General features: G+C 39.8%; 1 protein-coding gene and 1 pseudogene across 2 annotated transcripts in view; one reads left to right on the forward strand and one right to left on the reverse strand.

The window, feature by feature from the left end:
• LOC137999224 (pseudouridylate synthase RPUSD2-like) overlaps positions 1 to 23,489 on the reverse strand; it is a 136,091-nt gene that overhangs the window by 61,372 nt on the left and 51,230 nt on the right. For both annotated transcript variants that reach the window (XM_068845068.1, XM_068845075.1), the window contains exon 4: positions 18,603 to 18,633. In XM_068845068.1, coding sequence (XP_068701169.1) covers positions 18,603 to 18,633 — 31 coding nt within the window. The remainder of the gene's footprint in view (positions 1 to 18,602; positions 18,634 to 23,489) is intronic.
• LOC137999253 (uncharacterized) lies at positions 16,803 to 18,033 on the forward strand (annotated as a pseudogene).

A 23,489-nucleotide genomic window follows, 5' to 3' on the forward strand; every position in this document is an offset into this window, starting at 1 on the left:
GGGTCATTACGACCATTTAAGGGGTCACCCAGAAGTCATACCAGCAGAGGCCCTTTGGCTCACAGGTCCTCACACGTTCGTACGACGAAACAGATCTGTCCTTGCATAATATGTAGCGTAATAAGTCTTGGGTAAATAGCCTGAGAAGACATGTGGTTACTAGCAAAGTACTGAACCCAGAAAGATTGAAGAAAATAAATGGGAAGTGAGAAACATTGGCTTCTGATAATTTTCAAGCTCCCTCACAACTTCTTTTCACCAGAAGTTTAAGCGTGCCCTCTGAGCATCTGACAGCTTTGTAATACTAAAGTTTACTAAAGTTAAGCCCTCTCCGGCGGGGTTAGTGTATGCATGGGTGACCTTAAACTTATACCCCTTTGCAAAACAGAAGCATTGGACCGAAAATACTATTAATGCTAACAAATGCGAACTCAGCAAGGTACAAATTTTGTTAGCTTGCTTTATGCAAAAACAAATATTGATGCAAAGGTAAATAAATATTGATACAGAGTTCTTAGAAAGAGCAGAAGGAAGTTTCAAGGACGGTCGCTCGCGAATAACATATTTACGACATGAAAACAACATTAATTTTGAACCGTGAATATAGAATATAAACAGTTACGATCAGCGACAAACATTTTGGGAGATTTTTGCTACGTTCAATTTTGTTATTGTACGTTTGCCTGCACAAATAAATCGCAAAATCGAAAGTGACATCGCCGGAATTCAGCGGGCGCCGTGATTAAGTTACCGCAGCATGTTTACTTGCCAAACAGTGAAGCATCTGTGTCAAAAGATACCGGGTTATTGTAAGTTTCTTTTTGTGTCAAGTGTTGTTTGACAATAAATGACGAATTCAAAACAAAGATCACAATTGCCCACCATTGTTTCTGCAAAGTCAAAAATTTACTCTCCAAGACGAGGTTATTTATCACCAAGGTAATCCAGCATTTTGGAAATAGCAGCTACTTTATTATTCACCGGCGTGAAAATTTTTTGCTGATTTTGGGGCTCATTTTGTTGAAACTCAAGCACGCTTCCAACAGACCTGTTTATTTTCATGAAATCTTTGCTGCTTACAGAGCAATACTAAAAATATCCTCCCATATCACGTTTCAAAAATTCGAAATTTTCGAAAATTCAATACACAACATGATATTATAATTCACAAAGGCAGAAAATATCACAGAATCCTTTTCCAGCGAAACATTTTATTGAAACAAACAGCATAAGATGCAGTAAAACGCCATTCGCGTTGCAATGACTTTCGAGGCCATTGCTGGTTAACGAGAATAACAAACTCACGAGGCAGAATGTACATTTAGATTTAATTAAGTTAGCACAACAGAAAAACGCTAACCTCATTTTGACACGAAAATGCTTTACTATTGCTATCCAGTTAAGCTCGCATATTATAAAACATGATGAATTCATAAAGGCCACCTTTTCCAGCAAACAAATTTTTGAAACAAACAACATATTTGCTATTAGAGGCAAAAACCTCTTCCTATTTCATTACGTGCGTGAAGAGAAAAAAACTCAATCGTGTCAAATATGCGCAATATTACAACAAACTAAAACTTCAGGATCAAACCGTTTCCATGAAGAACCTTTTCCTTGAATAATGAAGCACAAAAGAGACGACAAACTTTCTTTCAAATAATTCTTAGCTGTCACATTTCCATTTTTTTTTTTACCTGAAGACTGTGCAGAGTTGATCTCAGATCCACTTAAGGTGTTCGATTCGTTCTCTGTCTTTGTTGAACCCATAAGTTACCAGATAATTTTCCATTTGGTTTCAGTGTTCTACAGAACTTTCTACATAACAGCACACTTGGTAACATCTTAGAAATGCAGCTCACTTTGATTTCGGCTCGACGAGCGACAGATAGTTGTCGAAGTCCATTACTCGTCGCTTTAAGATTCCACCGCCTCTCTTGTTCAGTATCCAAATGACTTGCCATTATTGAGATTCATAAGGGTATATTTTGTTCAAAGATCCACTAAAACGCCATTCGCGTTACATGACTTTCGACGCCATTGCCGGTTAAGTTAATCATACTGTGTCCACCAGAGAAATCTATGCATTTCCCACTACCCTCTCGATGAGTGATAGTCAAGACTTTTACCAACATGGGAAAAAAAAAAAAAAAAAAAAAACCAACCCAGATTCTGACTGGGTTTGCCATACTGGCAACCCAGTAACAACATTTATTTTCAGGTTACTTTTGAATATTGTTCTGAAAGCAAATACCGGTAGGGTTTGATTTATTTGGAAAAGGAAAATGTAGTGAGATCTTTCATGTGATGAGGAATTTTGCACCAGAGATGTATTGCCTGATCACCAACCAATCCCCAGGATTAGAGACTTTGGACAACCTCCGTAGAAACGATTGGTATTCGGTGCTAGACCAGGGTAAAGCATACCACCAGGGGTTTGTGAGTCCCAAAAGTCAGCCGTTAACAGTTTTCATCACTCACTGGGGCCTTTATGAATGGGTGCAAATCTCATTTGGCTTGTCACATGCCCCAGTGGCATTCCAGCAATTTATGGAGAACTGCCAAGGAGATTTAAGGGACACAGTCTGTGTGCCATATCTGGATGACACAATATTGTGTTTAGTGCAACATTTGAAGAATTTTTTTTTTTTAACATATGCGCAAAGTCCTTAATTTCTTACGAGATCAAGGAGTTAAATTGACACAGCGGAAGTATAAACTGTTCAAGAGAGAATTAAGTTGTGTTTCTTAAACCTGTGGTTTCTGGAGGGGGGTACAAGTTGTACCCATCTATTGGGTACCCTGTGAGAATTGCAGGGTCTCATGAGATAGTCTGTTCAGTTCTAAAGGCAACAATTTTTACAGAGTGTTGGTGTGAGCGAGTTGAATAAAGTTGAGTTTTTCTTGGTAGCAGAGCAAGCAATTTACTTTTAGCTCTTTTGCATATACGTACTGACTGAGGATTTGATCACCACAACAAGATGGCTCCTTCCACTTTTAAGAATTCGCCGATATTTGGACCAGGAGTTTCATTAAAGGGGTGAAATCAGAGTATGAAACTGAAATTCCAGAATTTGGGAGAGAGAGACTTACACCTATTAAATAAATATACAGTGATGATGCATCTCATGGAACTACAGTCACTGTGGATAATGGGTCCCAAGGAGGACAGATTGTGTTCCTGGAAGGAGAAGATGAGAGGTGCATCCCCATCTGTTGGAAATCCAAGACACTTAGAAGAGTTGTGAGATGTACCCTAGCAGCTGAGACCTTGGCAATGGCTGATGGGATTGACCTTGGAGTTTTCTTAGCAACCTTGTTCGGTGAGTTGGCTTATGGTGTGGCTGACCCCAGTTGCTGCATATAAAATGTGTAACAGATTGCAAGTCTCTTTTGGATGCCATAAAGTCCAACAAAGTGGTTAGCAAGAACAGTTTATATTTGGAGCTGTCAGCCATAAAGGAAAATTTTAGCAAACAGGAGATGTCGCTAATGTCAAATGGGTTGAGGCTAGTCAACAGCTTGCCGATTGCTCAACAAAGCATGGATCCTCTCCAAACAAACTGTTGAGCATCTTTGAAAATGGCAAGCTAGCATGAAATAGACATTGAAAAGAACAATGCAAGTGTTTAACTGTTGCTATTTTTTTTTAAACTTAATAGTTAGTTATGATTGGGTATCCTGTGAGAATTGCAGGGTATCATGGGGTTTGGGGCTGAACGTTTTTCACAGTGTTTTGATGTGAGCAAGTTGAATAAAGTTGAGTTTTTCATCCAGTATTATGTCACTTCTTCCCCTTAAGGATTCTATCCTGAAGACAGTAAGCGAGGTACGCAAACTTATGGGTTTCCTAAATTACTACCACCGATACACCCAGAACTTTTCTAGGATTGAAAAACCTGTTTTCGCTCTAGTCGAAACACCTGCTGAATGCTGTGAAGAGATGAAGAAGCAGATGTTAAGGAAAGACACTGGACAGTTGTCCCTAAAGTGTCCTGTTGATTGGACTAACACTCATCAATCTGCATTACAAAATCTTATAGACTGTCTCACCAGTGCTCCAGTAATGGCCTACCCAGATTTTGAGGAACCTTTTGTCCTACACACTGATGCCTCCACGATGGGCTGGGTAAAGTGTCGTACCAGTATCAGGTTGATGTTCTTTGTGTTATTGCATACGGTTTCCAAACCACCTCCACTACAGAAAGTTGGAATTTCTATTGCTGAAATGGGCTGTATGTGATCAATTTAGGGACTATCTCTACTACCCCCAAGCTCTAAAGTGTAACGTACGTTTTGTCAACTGCAAAGCTACGTTACGTAGGAGACTTGGTCAATTTTAATTTCACAATTCACTATCGCCCAGGGAAAACCAACATTGACACTGACAGCTTATCCAGGGTACCCTTAGGTGGAAACAATTACATGCAGCCCTGCACTGAGGTGGTACCACATGATGTCATTCAAGCTTTTTCTTGTTCTGCAAAGTTCCAAGAGGAAGGCACTGTAAACTTGGTCCAGCATGGCCAATACCTAAACAAAGAAGAAAAGGAAAAAGAGTTACACGAGACAAAGCTGCTTCTTCATGAATGGGACCATCTCTCAGTTGACAAGGATGGGTGCTAAAAAGACGGAAAGGAACTCACACTTCAATCATTGATCCAAAGAAATTTCATTCATTGGTCCTCCATTCAGAATTCAAGGAAAAACCAGCAACAGCATCATTCCAAATATGTAGCAAAGTGGCACAAAGCGATAGGAGCAGTCGTGGCTCAGTTGGCTAGTGCGCGGCTTTTGGAGCCAGAGGTCCCTGGTTCGATTGTTGGTGACTTAAACGTCTGTTTCGACTTTCCTCTGATCTGTGTAGATATAGCTTTAAATACCTGTAAAACAGAGCACTGACAGAGGGAGGGGGGTAAAGGGTGCACCGTCAGCTTCCATTGATGCCAGCCTCGTAGCTGAAGGAACTACCGATGTTAAATAAAGTTACTTTACCTTCATGAGAAGATGGGTCATCTTGGTCATCTTGGTCATCTTTGCAAGAGAACGTTTTACTGGCCACGCATGCAGAGAGAGACGTTGCACACTATATTGGACATGTCTATCAATGTGTTAAACGTAACTCATCCACTCTCACGACTAGAGCCCCATTACAACCTATTGAGACCACTGCACTATTTGGTCCTTGGTGTTATGGACCATTTCACTCATTATGTGCAAGCTTATACCAACAAAAAAAACTCAGCCAGAACAGTTGCTCAAAATTGTACAATGATTTTATCTCACGGTTTGGCTTTCCATTAAAGATTTATCTTGAGCAGGGAGGAGAGTTCAAAAACCACCTTCACCAGGAGACAGAAAATTTATGTGGGGTAGTACATTCTCGCACCACCCCATATCACCCACAAGGTAATGGTCAAGTAGAGCAATTTAACTGCATCCTTTTGAGTATGCTCTGCACCTTACCAGTAACAATTTACACAGAAACCACGCTGGGCAGATCATCTAAATCAAGTAATTCACATGTATAACTGCAAGAGGTATGAACCTACCAGATATTCACCGTTCTTCCCATTATTCGAACACCCTCCTCAACTACCAACTGACTTACTCTTCAGAATTCAAGGAAAATCCAGCAACAGAATCATTCCCAATATGTAGCAAAGTGGCACAAAGCGATGCTGGAAGCTGACATACTCACAGGCAAGAAGGCTGGCTAAGGGAGCACCAGAGTCAAAAAGCATAGTCAGGAGTTCAGTCTGGTGATAGAGTACTAGTACGCAATCTGAGTGAACAGGGCATTCCTGGTAAACTGTGTTCTCACTGGGAAGAAAGGATTCATGCAGTTGTAAGTAAGTTGCAAAGGTGACAACAGCCCTTGTTTAACGGAGACTTAAGAAGCTGGGGCTAATTTGTGCTAGCGTTGATACCCTGAATGTGAAAAGGAAAAAGGCAGTGAATTTTCAAAAGCAATTATAGTCTTCAACTTAGTTTTGTTACAAGGAAACAAAGGGAAACTCCGACGTGGCATTTTCTCACGACTGTTGTACCTCGGAATGATTATGATGCCTTTTTCTCCAAGTCATTGTTACTCTTTATAAGTGTCAGGGATGACCGTTTTTCTCAGAGAGGGTATAAGTTAGGATGTCAGAAACTGGAAACAGAAGTTTGTGTGAGTGACGTTATCATCCTGGATATATATGTACACGCAATGCGGAGAGGGAGTTTAGTGGTAAAATGGCGATTGCCTTGTGTTCTGTCTTTATGGGCGAGAGCAACATAAGAACATTCAAAACCAATTTTAAAAAAGTTGCAAAGTTGCATGCATAAAATAGAGTGAAATAAAAGCAGGTTGTAACGTAGGATATGGACCTCAAACTGGGTTAATAAAGACTACATTAAACAACACTCTTCTGTACTGTATACTGTTCTGTACTGGAATTTCTATTTGAGTTTTTTTTGTTTCCTTGGTTTATCTTGATGAGTAAATTCTTGGAAATCGATTTTATGATAAAAACTAAGGATAAAAAGTTACGATGTTTCAACCTTCTCGAGGTCATTTTCAAGTGCGAGTTAATATATACAAGTAAATTAGCATAAATATGTTTGTCACAATTAAAAATAGTTTTAAAATACCATGATCACTAAAAGGATTAACTTTAATTAAGATTAAGTTCGACGATTGATTCAGACGTCGAAATTTAAAATTAGTAGGACTTAATTCACTATCATCAGGCCCAGTGCTTACAAGGCAGCGGTAACATTTTTGAGCTTTAAAGATAGTAATAATAATAATAATTTTATTGCTTATAGCGCGCAAATTAACATTCGAATATGATCAAATGCGCGTTACATCAAGATACCTGAAAAACTATAAACACAATGCTATAAGAAAACTATATACATCATATAAAAGCTAAAATACCTCATAAAAACTAATTACACCGTCTTAAAATAAGATAATGAGCAATTAAGTTAGGTAAAATTAACAAAAAGCCGTGCGAAACAAAAAAGTCTTAACCTTAGTTTTAAAAGTGTTAAAACATGTCTCGTGTCTGATTTCACGAGAGAGTGAATTGAAAAGCCTGGGGGCTGCCACGGCAAACGCCCTGTCACCTAGCGTTTTCTTGGTTTTACCATTGTATGGTTCCAGTAGTATCTCATTGTTTCGACGAAGCAAATATTTGCTAGGGCGTAAAATGTTAACTAAATTACTAATATAATTAGGAGCTAGGCCATTAATAGCTTTAAAAACTAAAATTAACATTTTAAATTGTACTCTTTGTTTTATGGGAAGCCAGTGAAGGGAGCGGAGCACCGGAGTTATGTGAGAAAACTTTGCTGTTCCAGTTATAAGCCGGGCTGCTGCGTTTTGAACTCGCTGAAGTTTGTTTAAAGAGTTGTCCGGGAGACCACATAGCAAACTATTACAGTAATCAATTCTACTTGTAATCATGGCATGTACTAATGTCTTAGAGATGTCCGTTGAAAGATACTTCCTAGATACTTCCTAGATGGCAAGATGGCAGACCATAGTGCGAGAAATTGAGGGAAGGTTTGCAAACCAGGATCCAAACAAAAACTTCTCTTCCTTGTGCAATCGAGGAAGGCAAGAAGCAAAGTAAAAGGCTGCCAACTTTCCTGCATGCTGTTGTTGCAAGAAGAAAATTTCTGCTGAACTTATGTATTATAGGAGGGTCCTGAAGGGGTAAAATGAGAACTGGGATTGGCCTGTTTTTGCCCTGGGAAAATGGGATTGAGTCACTGGGACTGGGATTTGCTCACTGGGAATTGGGAAAAAAGAAATGAAATGGGAATGGGATAATTGTCTTTAAGCGTGTTCAGTTTATGATTAACTAATTCGCTTAGTTTGGAAAACACCAGAAAACGTTATTTAATATTTTTATATATTAAATAATGTTTACTGGTGTTTTCTAATGCCCATATCTTGCCCTCGTCTTGCAGTCAATGATGTTTGAGTAATCTCATAGACCCTCATAGTCAAATCTTCTCGCTCTTCAGGAGGAAAGACAAATAGCAGACTGTGCACAGCAGTTGCAACCAAGCCAAAGTCTCTGAGCATGCGTATCCACTTGTGTAATAATAATAATAATAATAATAATAATTTACATTTATATTGCGCAGATTACATGAATATATGATCACCTGCGCATTACAATGATTAAAAAACTAAAAAGCACAACAATATAAAATGAAACCTACAATAAAAATAGATAAATAAAAATTAAAAAACTAGATAATATAGCTAAATGGAAATATTTGGATAATTAAAAATTAATTCCTATTAAATCGTAAGTATAAAAGCGAGCCTAAAAAAATGAGTTTTTAACATATTCTTAAAATTGTTCAAAGATCCACTGTTGCGAATTTTACTGGGGAGCGAGTTCCATAGCTTCGGGGCGGCAACACAAAAAGCCCTGTCCCCCAATGTTCTCTTAGTTCTCTCCGGTGGCAACTCAAGGAGAAGCTCATTGTTTGATCTCAAAGAATAGCGCGATGCACTCTTAACACCAATTAAATCATTGATATATTCCGGCCCAAGCCCATGAATAGCTTTGAATGTAATTACTAATATCTTAAATCTAATTCTAAAATGCACTGGCAGCCAGTGAAGCCTGAAAAGCACCGGCGATATGTGATCAAAGCGGGAAACATTGCAAATAAGGCGCGCAGCTGTATTTTGGACTCGCTGTAACTTAGACAACTGTGTTTGCGGCAAACCATATAGTAAACTGTTGCAATAGTCAATTCTACTAGTAACTAGGGCATGCACTAACTTCTTCGTTGATTCAGTTGAAAGATACTTTCTTATGCATCTAATGTTGTGCAGGTGGAAATAAGATGCACTACAAATCTTATTGATTTGTGTCCCCATACTAAGTTGTTGATCAAACCAGCAGCCCAAATTCTTGGCCTCGAGAGCTGGAGTAATCTGATGGTCACCAACAGCAAGAGAGCCTGCGCTGATCTTAGACAGTTGCTGTCTTGTTCCAATAAGTAAATACTCAGTTTTATCATCATTTAGCTTTAGCCGGTCAGTCAGCATCCATTGACGTATGTCTTCTATACAGTGTTGCATTGCCATAACTGCCTCATCCCGACTTGCTTGTGAATCAGGTTTAAATGAAAGATAAAGCTGAGAGTCATCCGCATAGCAATGAACGTCAGGTAGATGTGCTTTTACAATCTCAAAAAGCTTGGATGCGTAAATGATGAACAAAACAGGACCAAGACAAGATCCCTGAGGAACACCATACTGCAAGAAAAAACGGTCAGAGAGAGTCCCATTGACCGAGATGCGTTGACTTCTGTTCCTTAAGTATCCTGAGAACCATTCCAAGACTTGACCCGAGACGCCAAACCTTGACTGAAGACTCGTGATCAAAATACCGTGATCAACGGTATCGAAGGCCGCGCTTAGATCTAAAAGAACCAGCAAAGTTACATGACCTTTGTTCATATTCATAAGAATATCATTCTTTACCTTTAAAAGAGCAGTCTCAGTACTATGATGTTGCCTGTACGACGACTGCAAAACAGGATAGAGACCGTTGGAAGACATATGGAAAAGCAGCTGATCTAATACCGAGCGTTCTGTTAATTTAGACACATAAGAAAGATTACTAACTGGGCGATAGTTTTTATACAGAAGATCGAGGCCATGTCTCTTGAGCAGGGGATTTACTATGGCTTCCTTCCATGAATCAGGAAAAGAGGCAGTCTCGAGAGACTGATTGATCATCTGTTTAATTACAGGCAGAAGCACATCCATACACTCCACCACCAGTGGAGTTGGCGTTGGGTCCAAAGCGCAGTGCTTCTTAGCACATTTCTTCACCAGCTCTAGGACGTCATCATCATTTAAAAGCTTAAACTCGCTGAATGATTCTCTCACAGGACGATCAAAGTCATATTTTGAGGACCCAGAAGAACCTCGTGCAGCAACATCAAGATCCAACCGAATATCAGATACCTTCTTGACAAAGAAATTCCCCATAGCGTTAGCCAGTAAATATTCATCGTCATGTGGTGGGAACTGGACTCCAGAATCCTGCCTCAGTAACCTCTTCGTAGCCCTGAAAAGTTTACCCTGATCGCCACTGTTTTCCTCTATAAAATCTTTATAGAACGCCGTGCGGGCGTTATTCAATAAATAGGTAACACGGTTCCTGCATTTCTTATAGCATTCAAAGTCTGATGAAGACCTCGTCCTTCTCCAGCGCTTCTCAGCCCTGCGCCTAGCTCTCTTGGCTTCTCTTATATCCTCATTAAACCATGGTAGGCGTCGCCTTACAGTTACAGTCCTGGTTTTAATAGGGGCGTGACGGTTCAGGATGTCCGTAAGAGTAGTGTTATAACAGCCAATCATCACATCAAGGGAGCTAGGGGGGTTAGTACACAATTCAGAGTCTCTAAGATCTTTTCTTAGTTGATCGATGTTAACAGCTTTAAGATTTCTGTAGTTATGTTTCTTAACGGAAGGGGCCGGCTTAGGCATTTGAAGACTGCAGGTAACAGCAAAGTGGTCAGAAAATAAACGGTCTACTTGTGGCATAGAGATCACAGATTGCGATTGGCGAGTTACAATCAGATCCAGTGTGTGACCATGGATGTGAGTAGCCCCCTTCACATGTTGCTGAAGACCCAAAGATTCAAATAAATCCTGCAGCTTACTTGCATCCTTGTCACCAGCCACGTCCACATGGATATTGAAATCTCCCATAATGACCAACTTTTCAGGAGCCAATATGATGGACTCCATGTAGTCAGAAAACTCAGCAAAGAAAGCATTTGTTGACACCGAGTGCACAGCACTGTACGGCACACGATAAATAATTACCGCACGGAGTCTGTATGAGCCAGATGTTACAAGCCATTCAGAAAACTCAAATGAAGACTTCTCACCAGCAGATAGCTTAGACACACACAAGGTGTCCCTGAATAGCAAACCGGTGCCGCCACCAGTACTCCGACTCACACGTGGGTGATCAAGCATTTTGTAGCCTTCAGGAGTCGCCAATGCACGGGCAGCCACATCGTCTGTAGTAAACCAGGTTTCAGTCAGCCCGACCAGATCAAACTGTGAATCCATGACATAGTCTGTAAAGTCAGCGGACTTATTTCCAAGCGAACGCGCATTAACTAAACAAAGCCTCAACAATTTATCATTGAGAGTGGTGGTGAGAGCATCTAGAGGAATATTAATCAAGTTCGAATAGTGATGTTTTGTGTACGCCAGACGCCTTGGACAATAGCCATTGTTAGAGCACAGCCTGTTGGTCGTGCGAATAGGAATCGTAAAAGAATGCATGGAACGAACACCGAAGCTATTATTCCTATGCATACCCCTTGACGGCGTGACTATAGGTCCGGGATTAAGTTTAAACACAATATCACCCACCAGCTGACAATGGAAAGAGGCGGTAGTGTTTGCATAATATGCAAACAAGCGAAATGGTGGGAGCAGATGGCTCGTCGTGCAGAATTCGCACCATTGTTGTGAAAATCAAGTATATTTCGCCTCAAAATGTTGTTACATGTATTCACACCGAGAACTGTAAACTAGAATTACTGTTGGATTGTTGAGTAACCCAGGCGGAGAAAAATATTTGTAGAATGTGTGGCATAGATGAATCAAGTAGACGCAGGGGATTTGCAGATTTTGCCCTGGAAGTGTTTTACATCGATTTCATAGGTCACTTCAAAAAATACCATAATACTCTTTGTTTGTCCCCCCAAATTTTGTATAAGCATTGTTTGCAGTTTCTCCTGGGACTTAACAATGGTCCCAAGAGAAAACAAAGACAATGCTTATTCAAAATTGGGGGGAACAACAAGGAGTATTATGGTATTTTCCGAAGTGGCCTATTGAAGGAGGAATCTCAGAAAATCCCCCTTTGCGCTTAGAACTAAAGAAAGAATTGGAAATGTTCCAGAGGGCTTCTTGCACTTCAGTCTGTCAAGATGATTAACGCCAAGTCATGTTTCAGAAAGCAAAATTTTAGTTTCTAAAGAAACTGACTGCGTCGGCACTAATTCATCACTGCAGTCAATTCTTTCCACCCGGCTCTAAAATACACCTGGGAAATTTCCGAAAATTCACTAGCTTTCTTCGACATTAAACTTTCAATCACTGACAACAGTTTATCTACCAGCGTCCACTACAAACCAACAGACTCTCATAACTATTTATTACATTCGCCTTTCATCCACAACACGTGAAAAATGCCATTCCATTCTCTCAATTTCTTAGACTGAGGTGCCTTTGTAGTAACGACTCCAATTTTAACAACAAATGTGAGGAAATGTGCCATTTTTTTCAAAAAACCGGGCTACTCAGACTCTGCTGTCACCACAGGCAAACATTGTGCCCAAGAAATCGATCCAGATACTGCACTACAATCATCACAGAACAAAGAAACCAACAGAATTCCATTCACTCTCATCTACCATCCAAAAAACCTTGCAGTCAAAAATGTAATTCTGAAAAACTAAAACTGAAAACCCGAAACTAAACACATCTTTTCTCTACCATCACTTATTTCATTCAAACGCGACAAAAACATAGGCAACTTTCTAGTTAGAAGCACGTTCAAGTCCGACAACCAACCAGGAACAACCACTTCTGTGAACACCTATGAGATGTGGAAAAAAACAACACAGATACCTCAAAACCAGTTGCACAAAAATTTATTTTTCAACTGGGCACACTCTATCCACACAGAATCAATGAACGCCTCTCAGTCCATTAATCTATTCACAAATTCACGCCATCCTATTTCTACCAATAGCAAAGCTCCTCCGCACACATATAAACCTACAACAACCACATTTCCTCTATTCGCTCTGATGAAGGGCTAACGCTCGAAACGTCAGCTTTCCAAATCTTTCACGGTGGTTATTCGACCTTTATCAAGTCGTTTGATAAAATCAATTAATGTTTCAGAAAGGCTCTGTAAGACCTGTAAATATCATGTTTAAACAGAGATCGCCAAGTGTGCCAGAAACGGAAGCCCCACGGTCATGTACGTCATCAGGAAAGCAACTGCCACAGGAAAAGATCGTAAATAAATCCACTGACTCTGTGAGTGACAAACAAGAAAATTTGCCAAAAACGCTTCTAAGGTTGAGAGAATTGCTGTTACAGACAAACGACACAAGACTGTCGAAAGGTGGAAAAAAATTGAATGCCTACGATGAGGGAAATCTCCGAAATTGGACGACTGTAAAAGGATTGCTGCAGGTTATTTAAAATACTTCTGGCGTGTTCATAATTGCAATCCGCCGAAGGCCACTGAACAACCGAAGAAAGTCAATGAGTATTTTGAGCCTACGGAGAAACGACAAAAAATTTTGGCCAGCGATGATGGTCCAGAACAAAGTTGCTTATTTCAAACAAGTGGTTCTCTTCTAGAGAACATCACGAGAGCATTTTGTTCATTACATGGTTAACAATACACAGTTCTGGATAGACAATGGATAGAGATCGACTCATTTTGCAGCCTTTGCTTACAATAGATATTTTTCAATTTGCTTATATCCAAATGCTGACAATGTCTTCATTGGACGATGTTATAACATGTACTTTAAGATGTATTGTTGCGAATGTTTTTGTCAGCACATATTAAAAAAAAGAATGGAAATCCAAATTTAAAAGTTGCTGTTGATGTTGTTTTAAGGCTTGACCTTCAAAGAAAATAAAAGTTTAAATTACCACCTTAATATATGCCGTGAATCTTTGGGACATCGTTCAGGGTTGTTTTCAAAAACAGTCTTAATTTCAAAAAATGTGATGATGTGAAAACAAAAGAGCTCCTTATGTAGAACACTGGGATTTTCCTGGGGTAACCCCCCCCCGGTAACCCCCCCCCCCCCCTTCCTTTTCGGGACCCTCTTATGGGTCTGCTGTTAAGCTTCTCACAAAAAATTGCAACACCACTCTACAACAGTACCGTTCCTGCAGAAGACTCGAGAGAAATTTTGGATCGTTCGACATCAACTGGACCAAGTATTCCGATGCACTCTTTAAAAAAACCTTCCGCATTTCACGTGCAACATTTCAGTTTGTATTGCAATGCATTAGACATGTCCTGGATCGAGACACTGACTGAAGAGCCAATATCAGTGGAGTTCAGATTGGCAATTTGCCTTTAATGTCTAGCCAGAGGCGACTACTATTATCCCATAGCCGAGATGACAGCAGAGATTCCAAACCTTCTGATTTTTACCAAATTCTCCCGATTTATTATAAAATTCTGAAAACTAGGGAAAAATTGCTAATCTTTAGAATCTTAGGCGATCTGTCACTGTGAAACTTACTTTCTTCGTGAAGAGCATCATGGTATGTTATGACCGTCCAGGCTCATAAGGTCAGCAGTCTTACCCGACTTAGCTGCAAAATCACGGCAGACAAGGTGAAGCGTCATGACCAAGACTCTAGTTCTGAATGTGATTCTTCAGAAGATAGCCGTAGTAATGATCAGAAGCAGGCCAGGAAAACAACAAAAAAATATAAAACCAGATACTTCAAGGAGTGGGAGAAGACGTATTCATTCTTCAAGGCTTGTCCTACGTCTGTTTTCAAAAAGGAGTACAAGTTCCACTGCAGTTGCTGCAATTTAAATCTCTCGTGTGCGCAAGGAGGCATGAATGATGTTGCCAAACACGCAAGTAAAGATTGATTTCTAAATATTTTAATTTGCTCAAAGCCTTCAATTTGTTTAACTTATGTCTAAAAAAGTGACATTTGATTTGTTTCATCATGGCTTTTAGGTACCTCAAAGCATAAAGTGAATGAGGAAGCAGCAAGAATAGTCCATTATGCAGGTTTTTGCAGAAACCGGCTGAGGAGGATCCGACAACTGTTCATCCATCAATACAAGCGGAGGTTAAAATGGCCATGACGATCGTTCACCACAATACATTTTTCAAGTTATCAGACCATCTGACACAAATTGTTAAATCTGAATTCCAAGGTAGTGCTGCAGCTGAAAATTTTGCTTGTGGACGTACTAAGACTTCTGCCATTATTAACTGCCTTGGGGACGAATTTAAGGCGGAATTGGTAGATGATATGAAGAAGTTTCCATTCAGTTTTATGATTGATGGAAGTAATGACACTGGAATAGCACAAATGTATCCCGTCACAGTCCGCATTTATGATGTGAACTTCAACAGAGTAATGAAAAAGTTTTTGGACATGAACCTCATTGAAGGAAGTACAAGTGGAACAGCTGCGACTATCTTTCAACATGTTGATGCTCTTTTCCAGAAATATGAAATTTCTTGGAATTCCATAACGGGACTGGGAGTTGACAACATTGGTGCATGTGACTCCATTAAAAGTTATGAGCTAGCAAAACAGCCCAAGGTTGTTGTTGCAGGCTGCCCATGTCATATGCGGCAAAAGGTGCGACTGCATTTGCAGATGCTACTGGGTATGACTTGGAAGATCATTATGTTGACTTGCTTTATTGATTTGATAAATCAACTAAGAGGAAAGGAATTTTGAAGGAGTATTGTATGTTTTGTGATACTGAGTAAGAGGCAGTGGTAAAGTATGTTTCTGTTAGATGGCTTTGTCTAAAGCATTGCTTGGATCGAGAATTACATACTCTCTGTCAGAACATGAAAGTGATAATCGATTTAAACGCCTGCATGAATCGTTCCAGCGCCCCATGAGTGAAATATATCTCATGTTTTTTCAATAAGCAATTCCCTTGTTAACCAATTTCAACAGGTTTTTGCAAAGGGAAGATCCTCTCATATACATGTACTTGATGCATACACAGATAGAAACTTTCCTAAACAAGTTGGCTGTTAAATTCATAAGACCAGAGAAAATCATAGAGCACAAAGAAAAGTTTGGAACTTTGAAGGGTTTGGGCATTAGTTTGGAGAATCAGAAAGCAGATGCCGCTGTGACAATTGGTATGGTAACAAAGGGACGACTCAGAAAGTTTCTGGATGAAGGAGATATTGACATTCGTGATGTTGACAAACTTTATGACGGTGTCAAAAGGCTTTATATCACAGTTTTCACATACTGCACAAAATGGTTACCACTTGGCAACCCCCTGATGAAAAACTGTGTTTTCATTGATTTCAGTTTAAGGAATGAATGCAGTAAGGACAATGTAGAAGTGCTGTCTTCTCTAGAGCAGATACACAGAGAGGTGATCAATATTCCTCGAGCAATGGATACCTTAGAAGAGGAATTCTTTATCTATCAGGCTATGAGTGAAGCAGACATCCCAGTGCATATCTGGAAAGAATCAAAACTTGTGGAAAAGTTGGATGATGACAGCACTGAGGTTACGTATCCCAGGATGGACATGATATGGGGAAGTTTGCAAGAGAAACTTCCAAATCTTAGAGAGGTGGCATTGGCTGTTTTGACAATACCACATAGTAATGCAAGAGAAGAGCGGGTGTTTTCCATGATAAGGAAAAAGAAAACAGATTTTCTCTCTAACTTGGATCTTCGCGGATTGCTCAGTTCGATTATGACTATCAAAATGAATAAGCCAGCAAACAATTCTGAAAAGGTGGATTACACCAGTAAAGAAAACCCCAAAGATGTGCGTGATGAGAATATACCTTATAGAATACCTCAGCCCGGAATGATGTCAAAATTCAGGAAATGGCACTTGAGAGAACCTAAATTTGCAAAGTTTCAGGAGGGGGGGGGGGGGGGGTAATGAAGTCACACAAGCTATAGTGCACAATTTATGGGATGAATGTGTTGGACAGCAATTCATTTTAAGGAGAATACACTTGATATGGAGGAACACTAGCAATTTTGTTGTTGTTTGTCTGCCATCGATGGATGCCACTTACCCATCAAATGTCCACCTGGAAGCTTTGCAGCTAAGGAATATCAAAACTTCAAAAACTATTATTCCATAGTTTTAATTGCAATGGTTGATGCCAACTACTGGTCCCTTTGGGGATTGTGTGGCTTTTCTGGGAATTCCCATGTTGCCATTATATTTCAATCAACACAGCTTTATTCCGACATAAAAGAATCCAACTTTTTTCCTCAGATCAGTAAGGGTGTCAATGGAGTCCATGTACCTCCAATTGTACTTGGTGATTCTGCTTTTCCTTTGCTGCCCCAACACCTAAACAATACTACTTTTATTTACAGACTGAGTCGGGTAAGAATGGTCACCGAAGGGGCATTTGGGTGGTTAAAGGGCAGATGGCGTATACTGTTGAGAAAATGTGAAAGTAAAACAAGTGAGCTGACAGTCGCAGCTCTTGCATGTATGGTTCTTCACAATATCTGTATAGATTGTGAGCATACCTTGCCAAGGAAATTGGATTTAACCATTGAACCAACCACCAATCACAGAAGAAGTTGGGCTAAGATCCGAGAACTGCTGCAAATGAGAGAATGTGAGAAGATCAGAGACACGTCCCATCAAGGAATACTTGTTCGTGATGCTCTTGCTGAGATATTGTGGCTGGAGAAAGAAACTGGTTTCATCCCTTGAAGAAAAAATTTCAACAGACAAGACATGTTGGGTAATTATAATTTGCAAATAAGCTTGAAATTAGTGTAAATGCATGCTATACTACTACTTACCATGTATTTGACTGTTGGGAATGTTTGCCAGACTCTACAGTTGTAAGCCCTTTGCAACTGGGATAGACATGAACTGAAGTGAAATTAAGTTCTAAGAAGAGAAGTTACAGAATAGAGAGCCTTGGCGCACAGCAACGTTATTCTGAAAGAAACGGTTGTTTGAAGGTGCATGCATGCACAATTTTGCACTGTTTCTGTTATTATTTCTGTACATGTTTGTATTGAACATTTTTGGGAGACCAAGTGACTAAACGAGCTGATACCCAGGGTAGAGGCCTAGAGTGGTTACCTGGAAATCCATTAGCACCAAACATTTTAGTAATACATTGTAGTACCAGGGCCGCAGTTCCAGAGCTTGAAGCTCAGAAACCTATAGCAGCATGGAAAACAAATCTTGCAGTTCAAGTTGCAGTAAGGAAATTCCTTCATGGCTCGAGCCAACAGAAAACCATGCAGCCACTTCACGAGTTACAGCTCAAACAGAAGCCAATTACAATGTCAGATTGTGAATGTGCAGACGTTTTAGTCACCATGCAACAAAACACCAGACCAAGGAAACATTCCCAGAAAAATGGACACGGGTGCTTTGCTTATTTGCTTATTTTTTTAAAAGTTAAAGTTCCTGTGTTTGTAATGTCCATATATCCTTAAGAATTTTCCATTTTTCAGGTGCTATTTACAACAGTTACTGTTTAAAGGGGAGGAAATGTATTCCAGTATGTACTGGGCCTACACAAATTAAAAACTAGTTTAGAATGGAGCGACCATATTTGGAGAGTGCATTGTGTTTTGTGTCAATTAGCTTAATCTGTTCTTAGCCGAAGCCATTGAGCATTCAAACACAGTGTTTCGCTTTTGTCATGTAAAAACCCATTTATAACTTTCAATGTTAACAAGACTGAATTTCATAAGTATGAACACTGCTATCTACTCTCAAAGCTGAGAAGTTTATTCAAACTGCTATCTACTCTCAAAGCTCAGGAGTCAATACCTGTTATTTTTCCAGCACTGATTGCTTTCTCCTGGAGAAGAAGATATTGAAATATTCTAGTGAGTACATTTACTGTTTTCTTTCTTTTTCAAACCAAATTATAGTTACATGACTGTACTGTATAGGTGACCCGAAAACATTGACTCCTAGTCCATGGACTACCCTAAAATAGACTAAATCTAAAAAATTACTATTTCGAATGAGTACTATTGAAAAAACTGAATTGATTATCCACTTACATTGGATGCATCTTGTTTATTTTCGTCCGCATGGCCACATGCAACTACATTCAGGAATTGAACAGCTCTCTCTCTCTCTTCACTTACATGAAGTAATCAGCCATCACAACAATAATATTATCGAAAGGTAACCTTTTTAAAATAGGTGCTTAGACTTGAATACTGGCAACCAATGCCATTTAAAATGTGTATTTAGGCTTTGTACTAATTGTGACACTGCTTACGATCAATAGTACTCACTTGAAATTGTATCAATAACCCTTTGACATCCAAACCGGCCTAAACCGGCCAGACGGTTTTTCTCGTGAATGGGGAACCCCTGGGAGTCAATGGGTTAATGGAGTAGTCTGTTTGGGTAGTCCATCAGGGTAGTCCATGGACCCCGGGTCAATGTTTTCAACTCTTCAGTACTGTATAATTATTGTAAATGAATGTTTCCATCCCTTTTTCCTAAAACATGTGATTTTTTTATGGTTGAGTGACAATGACTTTGTGAAAAATAGTTTGGGAAAACAAACATGGCAAAATGTAAAAGATTAAAGCCAACAGTGTTTCATGTTTTGGGTTTTTTTAAAGACCTACCTTTGCTCTGGGATGTGGATGTTGTTGTTCAATTTTTTCCCCTGGTTTAATTTCTTTTAAACCAGTCCAAACTTTTTGAGCCAGTCCATTTTTTTCAAACCAGTTTAATTTTTTTCATTAGACAACCCATTTTGGTGTTTCTAAAACGAGGGTAAGGGTAAGGCCAAGGGTGAGGGAGAGGGAAAGGGTAAGGGTACCGTTGCTCATGCTAATTTTTTTAAAGCACAAAAAAAATGTTCTCACAGGAATTACGTTCCAGTGCAGGCAACGCATGTAGGAAAAATCAATCCAAGAGTTGAGCAAGACCAGAAATCAATCAGAATGGAAAGGTGTATAGTGCGGGATCGCCCTTTGCCTGACCTCACAGTTATCATTTTACTTACTCATGGAAACCAATGAGAGAGTTAACTTCATGAGGTATTCACATGAAATCTCACGTGTAGGTGAAATTACTTCCAGCATTTGCCATGTCTGGTAAACCAGCCTTCACATACATGTACATGTTTACATGGAACCAAGCAAGACTTTGTTTTACAAGGTAAAGATACTTTTAAAGTGATCATATGACATTTTATACTTGCTGCATTTAATTCTGCAGCATGCCTTTTTTTAAGCTCTTGCGAAATCCGCAGTGTACTGAGAGATGTCCTGCATGACGACTACAAAACTGATTTTTATCTAGAATGAACCACCAAAAAAATTGTGGCTCTGAGTAAGACTGGTAAATCATTAAAAACTAACTGTTGCTCCAATGAGCAAGCTATCAGTTAACGGTCTTTAAAACAAAATAATCGTTTGTATCGATCGCTTTTTATTTCTGGTAGGCGTGATATTTTTTTACATGGTTTACGCAATAAATAGTTGTGAATAAAGTTCTGGTTATCTACCTGTTGCTACAATACACAATATATTGTGGTATTTATTGCAATGTGGTCGCATTCTAAGCCTTCTTCTAACATTTTTTTTAACTGAAAGGAAGAAATTAAACTCTACTTGATGGTTGGTTTGAATTCAGTTTGTCATTAGCTTACCGTTAATCATTGACTAAGAAAGAGCTTTACAAGGCAAAAATGAGTAATGACATGTAGAAACTATGTTTACGTGAGTTAAAGGATTTCCTCTCTCTTTACCATAGAAACAATTATCTTTCGAATAACTTTATAGTGCAACAGCATTTTTGATGTACATATACCGGGGGGTGCCTATCAAAGTTGAAAAATTATGGAAATTTCAGGGGGCTGGGGAGGGGTCTGACAAGTAACTCCTGGAAGGGAAATTCCAAGGGGGGAGGGAGTCTAAAGCAAAAGTGCCCTTCATGGTTGGTGGGGGGGGGGGGGGGGTGGATATTTTCTGAACTACACATTCCACGCATCAGGTGGCTTTGCGAATTTCATGTTTGGAGAAAAGTCCATGTCATAATTTTTCCTTGATTTGACGTGAATTCATTTTTTTTTCCAAGGAGTTTACCCTGTTGGACCGGATTGAGAATGATTTATCCAAAGATCACATAGATGTAGACCTAGAAATTGATCCAGACACTTCAGTGGAAATTGTTGAAGATGAAGTAGACAAAGAAGACTTGCTGGACGATTCTGAAAGGACGAGGAGAGCGACAGCGATAGCAACTACAATGGAAAGGGTATGCCTAAGTAACTATGCTTTCTTGTTTATTTTTAAGCTGAATGAAGGTTCATCTCACACGTTTAAGGTGGCTTACTACTACATTTGTTTTGGGTTTGTTTTGCACAATTACAGCGCTCGCAACAAGTTTAAATTTTTAATGAAACGTTTTTATGACTGCCTTTTGCTTGTCTCTTTCACAGACGCAAAACAGACACAAAACAAACGCAAAACAGACGCGACTGCCGGCCACACCCTATCTACATAAGGGAAAGTTTTTGCTTGACTTTGATGACAAAAACATGCTTCTCTTGGATGTTGACTCCACAAAGATATGCTGCAAACGACCTAACGACGCAATGGAAAATGCACTTTTTGTTGATCGGACCCAGCTAAAAAGCTGAAATGACTGGCCAGTATCAGATGTTGGGTCCTTCGAGCATCATGGATCTAGTGCCAAGTCTATACAATTTTTTTAAATGGCAAAATTCTTGTGCGTAAAGTTTGGGCTAATAAAAGGCTTGAAGACCTGGTGATGGAAGATGGCCAGTATTTGGTCAAAAATGTGTTCCACGGACACAAAAAGTACCCAGACTTTCTAGGCACTAGCACAACGATCCCAGATTGTTCCAAAACTGAGCTACAGCTTGGTTTGATCGAGTACCGCTTCAAAAAGGAAGAACACCATATTAGTCCCCATAAAAACCCTTGCCGATCAGGGAAAGCTTACACCCCCACATCACCGTCCACGCTAGAGGCAATCAACAGAAAGGATAGATCTCAGAAAGGTTCCTTGAGTATATTTGACTAGTCGGTCGAGGAGGCAGGTGGAGTCATTTACTGTGAAGTAGGTGCTGACATGCCAAGAGATGTCAAGCAAATTTCTAACGCAAGGCAAATTCTGAAGGAAAAAGAAGAACACAACGAGTTTGCATCTCTACTTGGGTTAGCAAGACAAGATCCAGCCATACGAAATTTGCAGTCAATTCCAAATCCCCGGATTGTATTTGCAACCGATCAGCAACTATCGAAATAGTGGATGAATGTTGCAGCCCTACCTCCCAAAGCATTTTAACGATCAACACGACATACAACATTGGAGACTTCTATGTAACATCGACGACTTATCAGAGTACGAAATTCACCCAAACTTGAACGGGTAAACCAGCCGTACTTCCTGGACCTGCTATGTCACATGTGAGGAAAGGTGAGAAAGACTTTAAGTACTTCAGCTACACTCTGGTGGAACACAATGACAAAATCAAGTGCATAATGTTTGTGGGAGGAGATAGAGACAAGGCCCAGCAAGGTTTTCTGTCACCCCTTAGACAGTGTACATTCCTTCCCTGCAAGAAGCATGTGGAGGACGATATCAGTCGTAAAATTGATGCCTGTGGATTGAAAGACATGAAGAAGGAGGTTTTGTTGGACATTTTTGGATTTGACAAGGGCAAAGAAAAAGGCAACATTGACAGTTTACACGAAGACGAATTTGTTGCAAAGGTCGACAGTCTACTTGAAAAGTGGAAAAGCATGGAAAAAGGGATCTTCCTGGAGAAGGAGCCCAGGTTTGAGGCGTATTTTAGAGATCACATAGAGGAAGATATGAAAGATGATATGCTTCTTTCCACGAGGAGGAAGGCCGGTTTGAAAGACGAATTTTTCTATAACAATGCACAAGAGTGCAGCAATTTTAAGTACAAATCTAAAATCAAAGAAGCAAAAGTGTCAACCACTCCTGGTTACTGTCCTAATTTGAAGTGTACGTCGACAGAAGCCCTGGTTACGTATAGAAAGCTAGTGGAAGAAGCAAGTAGGGACAAGCAAAGGGCTGTGTTGCAGAAGGGCTCCTTTGTTTTATCAGAACGATACAGACATCTGCAAGTACCCTTGAACAAGTGGTCTGCGATGACACCGAAAGAAAAGCAGTCCCATCTTACAAAGGTGGATGCGTCTGTTAAGGAAAATCCCCCAGTAGCACTCAGTTTGGAAGATGATCAGACACCGCGTACTTCAGAAGCCAGAGATCCGGTATCTTGTACAATTGGTACTTTACAAACCAACTTCCAGAATGTTTGCACGGTTCGTGCATGCAAAATAGTTGACCTCCAAGGTATGGCCAATCACCCTACTGATCCAACCAAGAGAAGGATAACCGTTATTACTCTTAGTGGCTCTACAACCCACACGGTGAAGATGGGAACACAGAAGAATTTGTGCCCATACGTTTGCTGTTGCATACGAGTGTCGTCTGTCAGAATTTATTACGTCCTACATGTACAAAATACCAATGAACCATCTAGTATGCTCTGGTATACCTGGAGGATCTGGTAAAAAGGATAACGAACGTGGGTGCAAACGGAAATGCTCAAAGAACCCACCAAGAGATGTGGCCCAATTTGGTGAGCGAGTACATGTAACAACCGAAGATGCAAATGACGAAATA

The sequence above is a fragment of the Montipora foliosa genome, chromosome 1 (assembly GCF_036669935.1).
Source record: "Montipora foliosa isolate CH-2021 chromosome 1, ASM3666993v2, whole genome shotgun sequence".
NCBI classification, from domain to species: Eukaryota; Metazoa; Cnidaria; class Anthozoa; order Scleractinia; family Acroporidae; genus Montipora; species Montipora foliosa.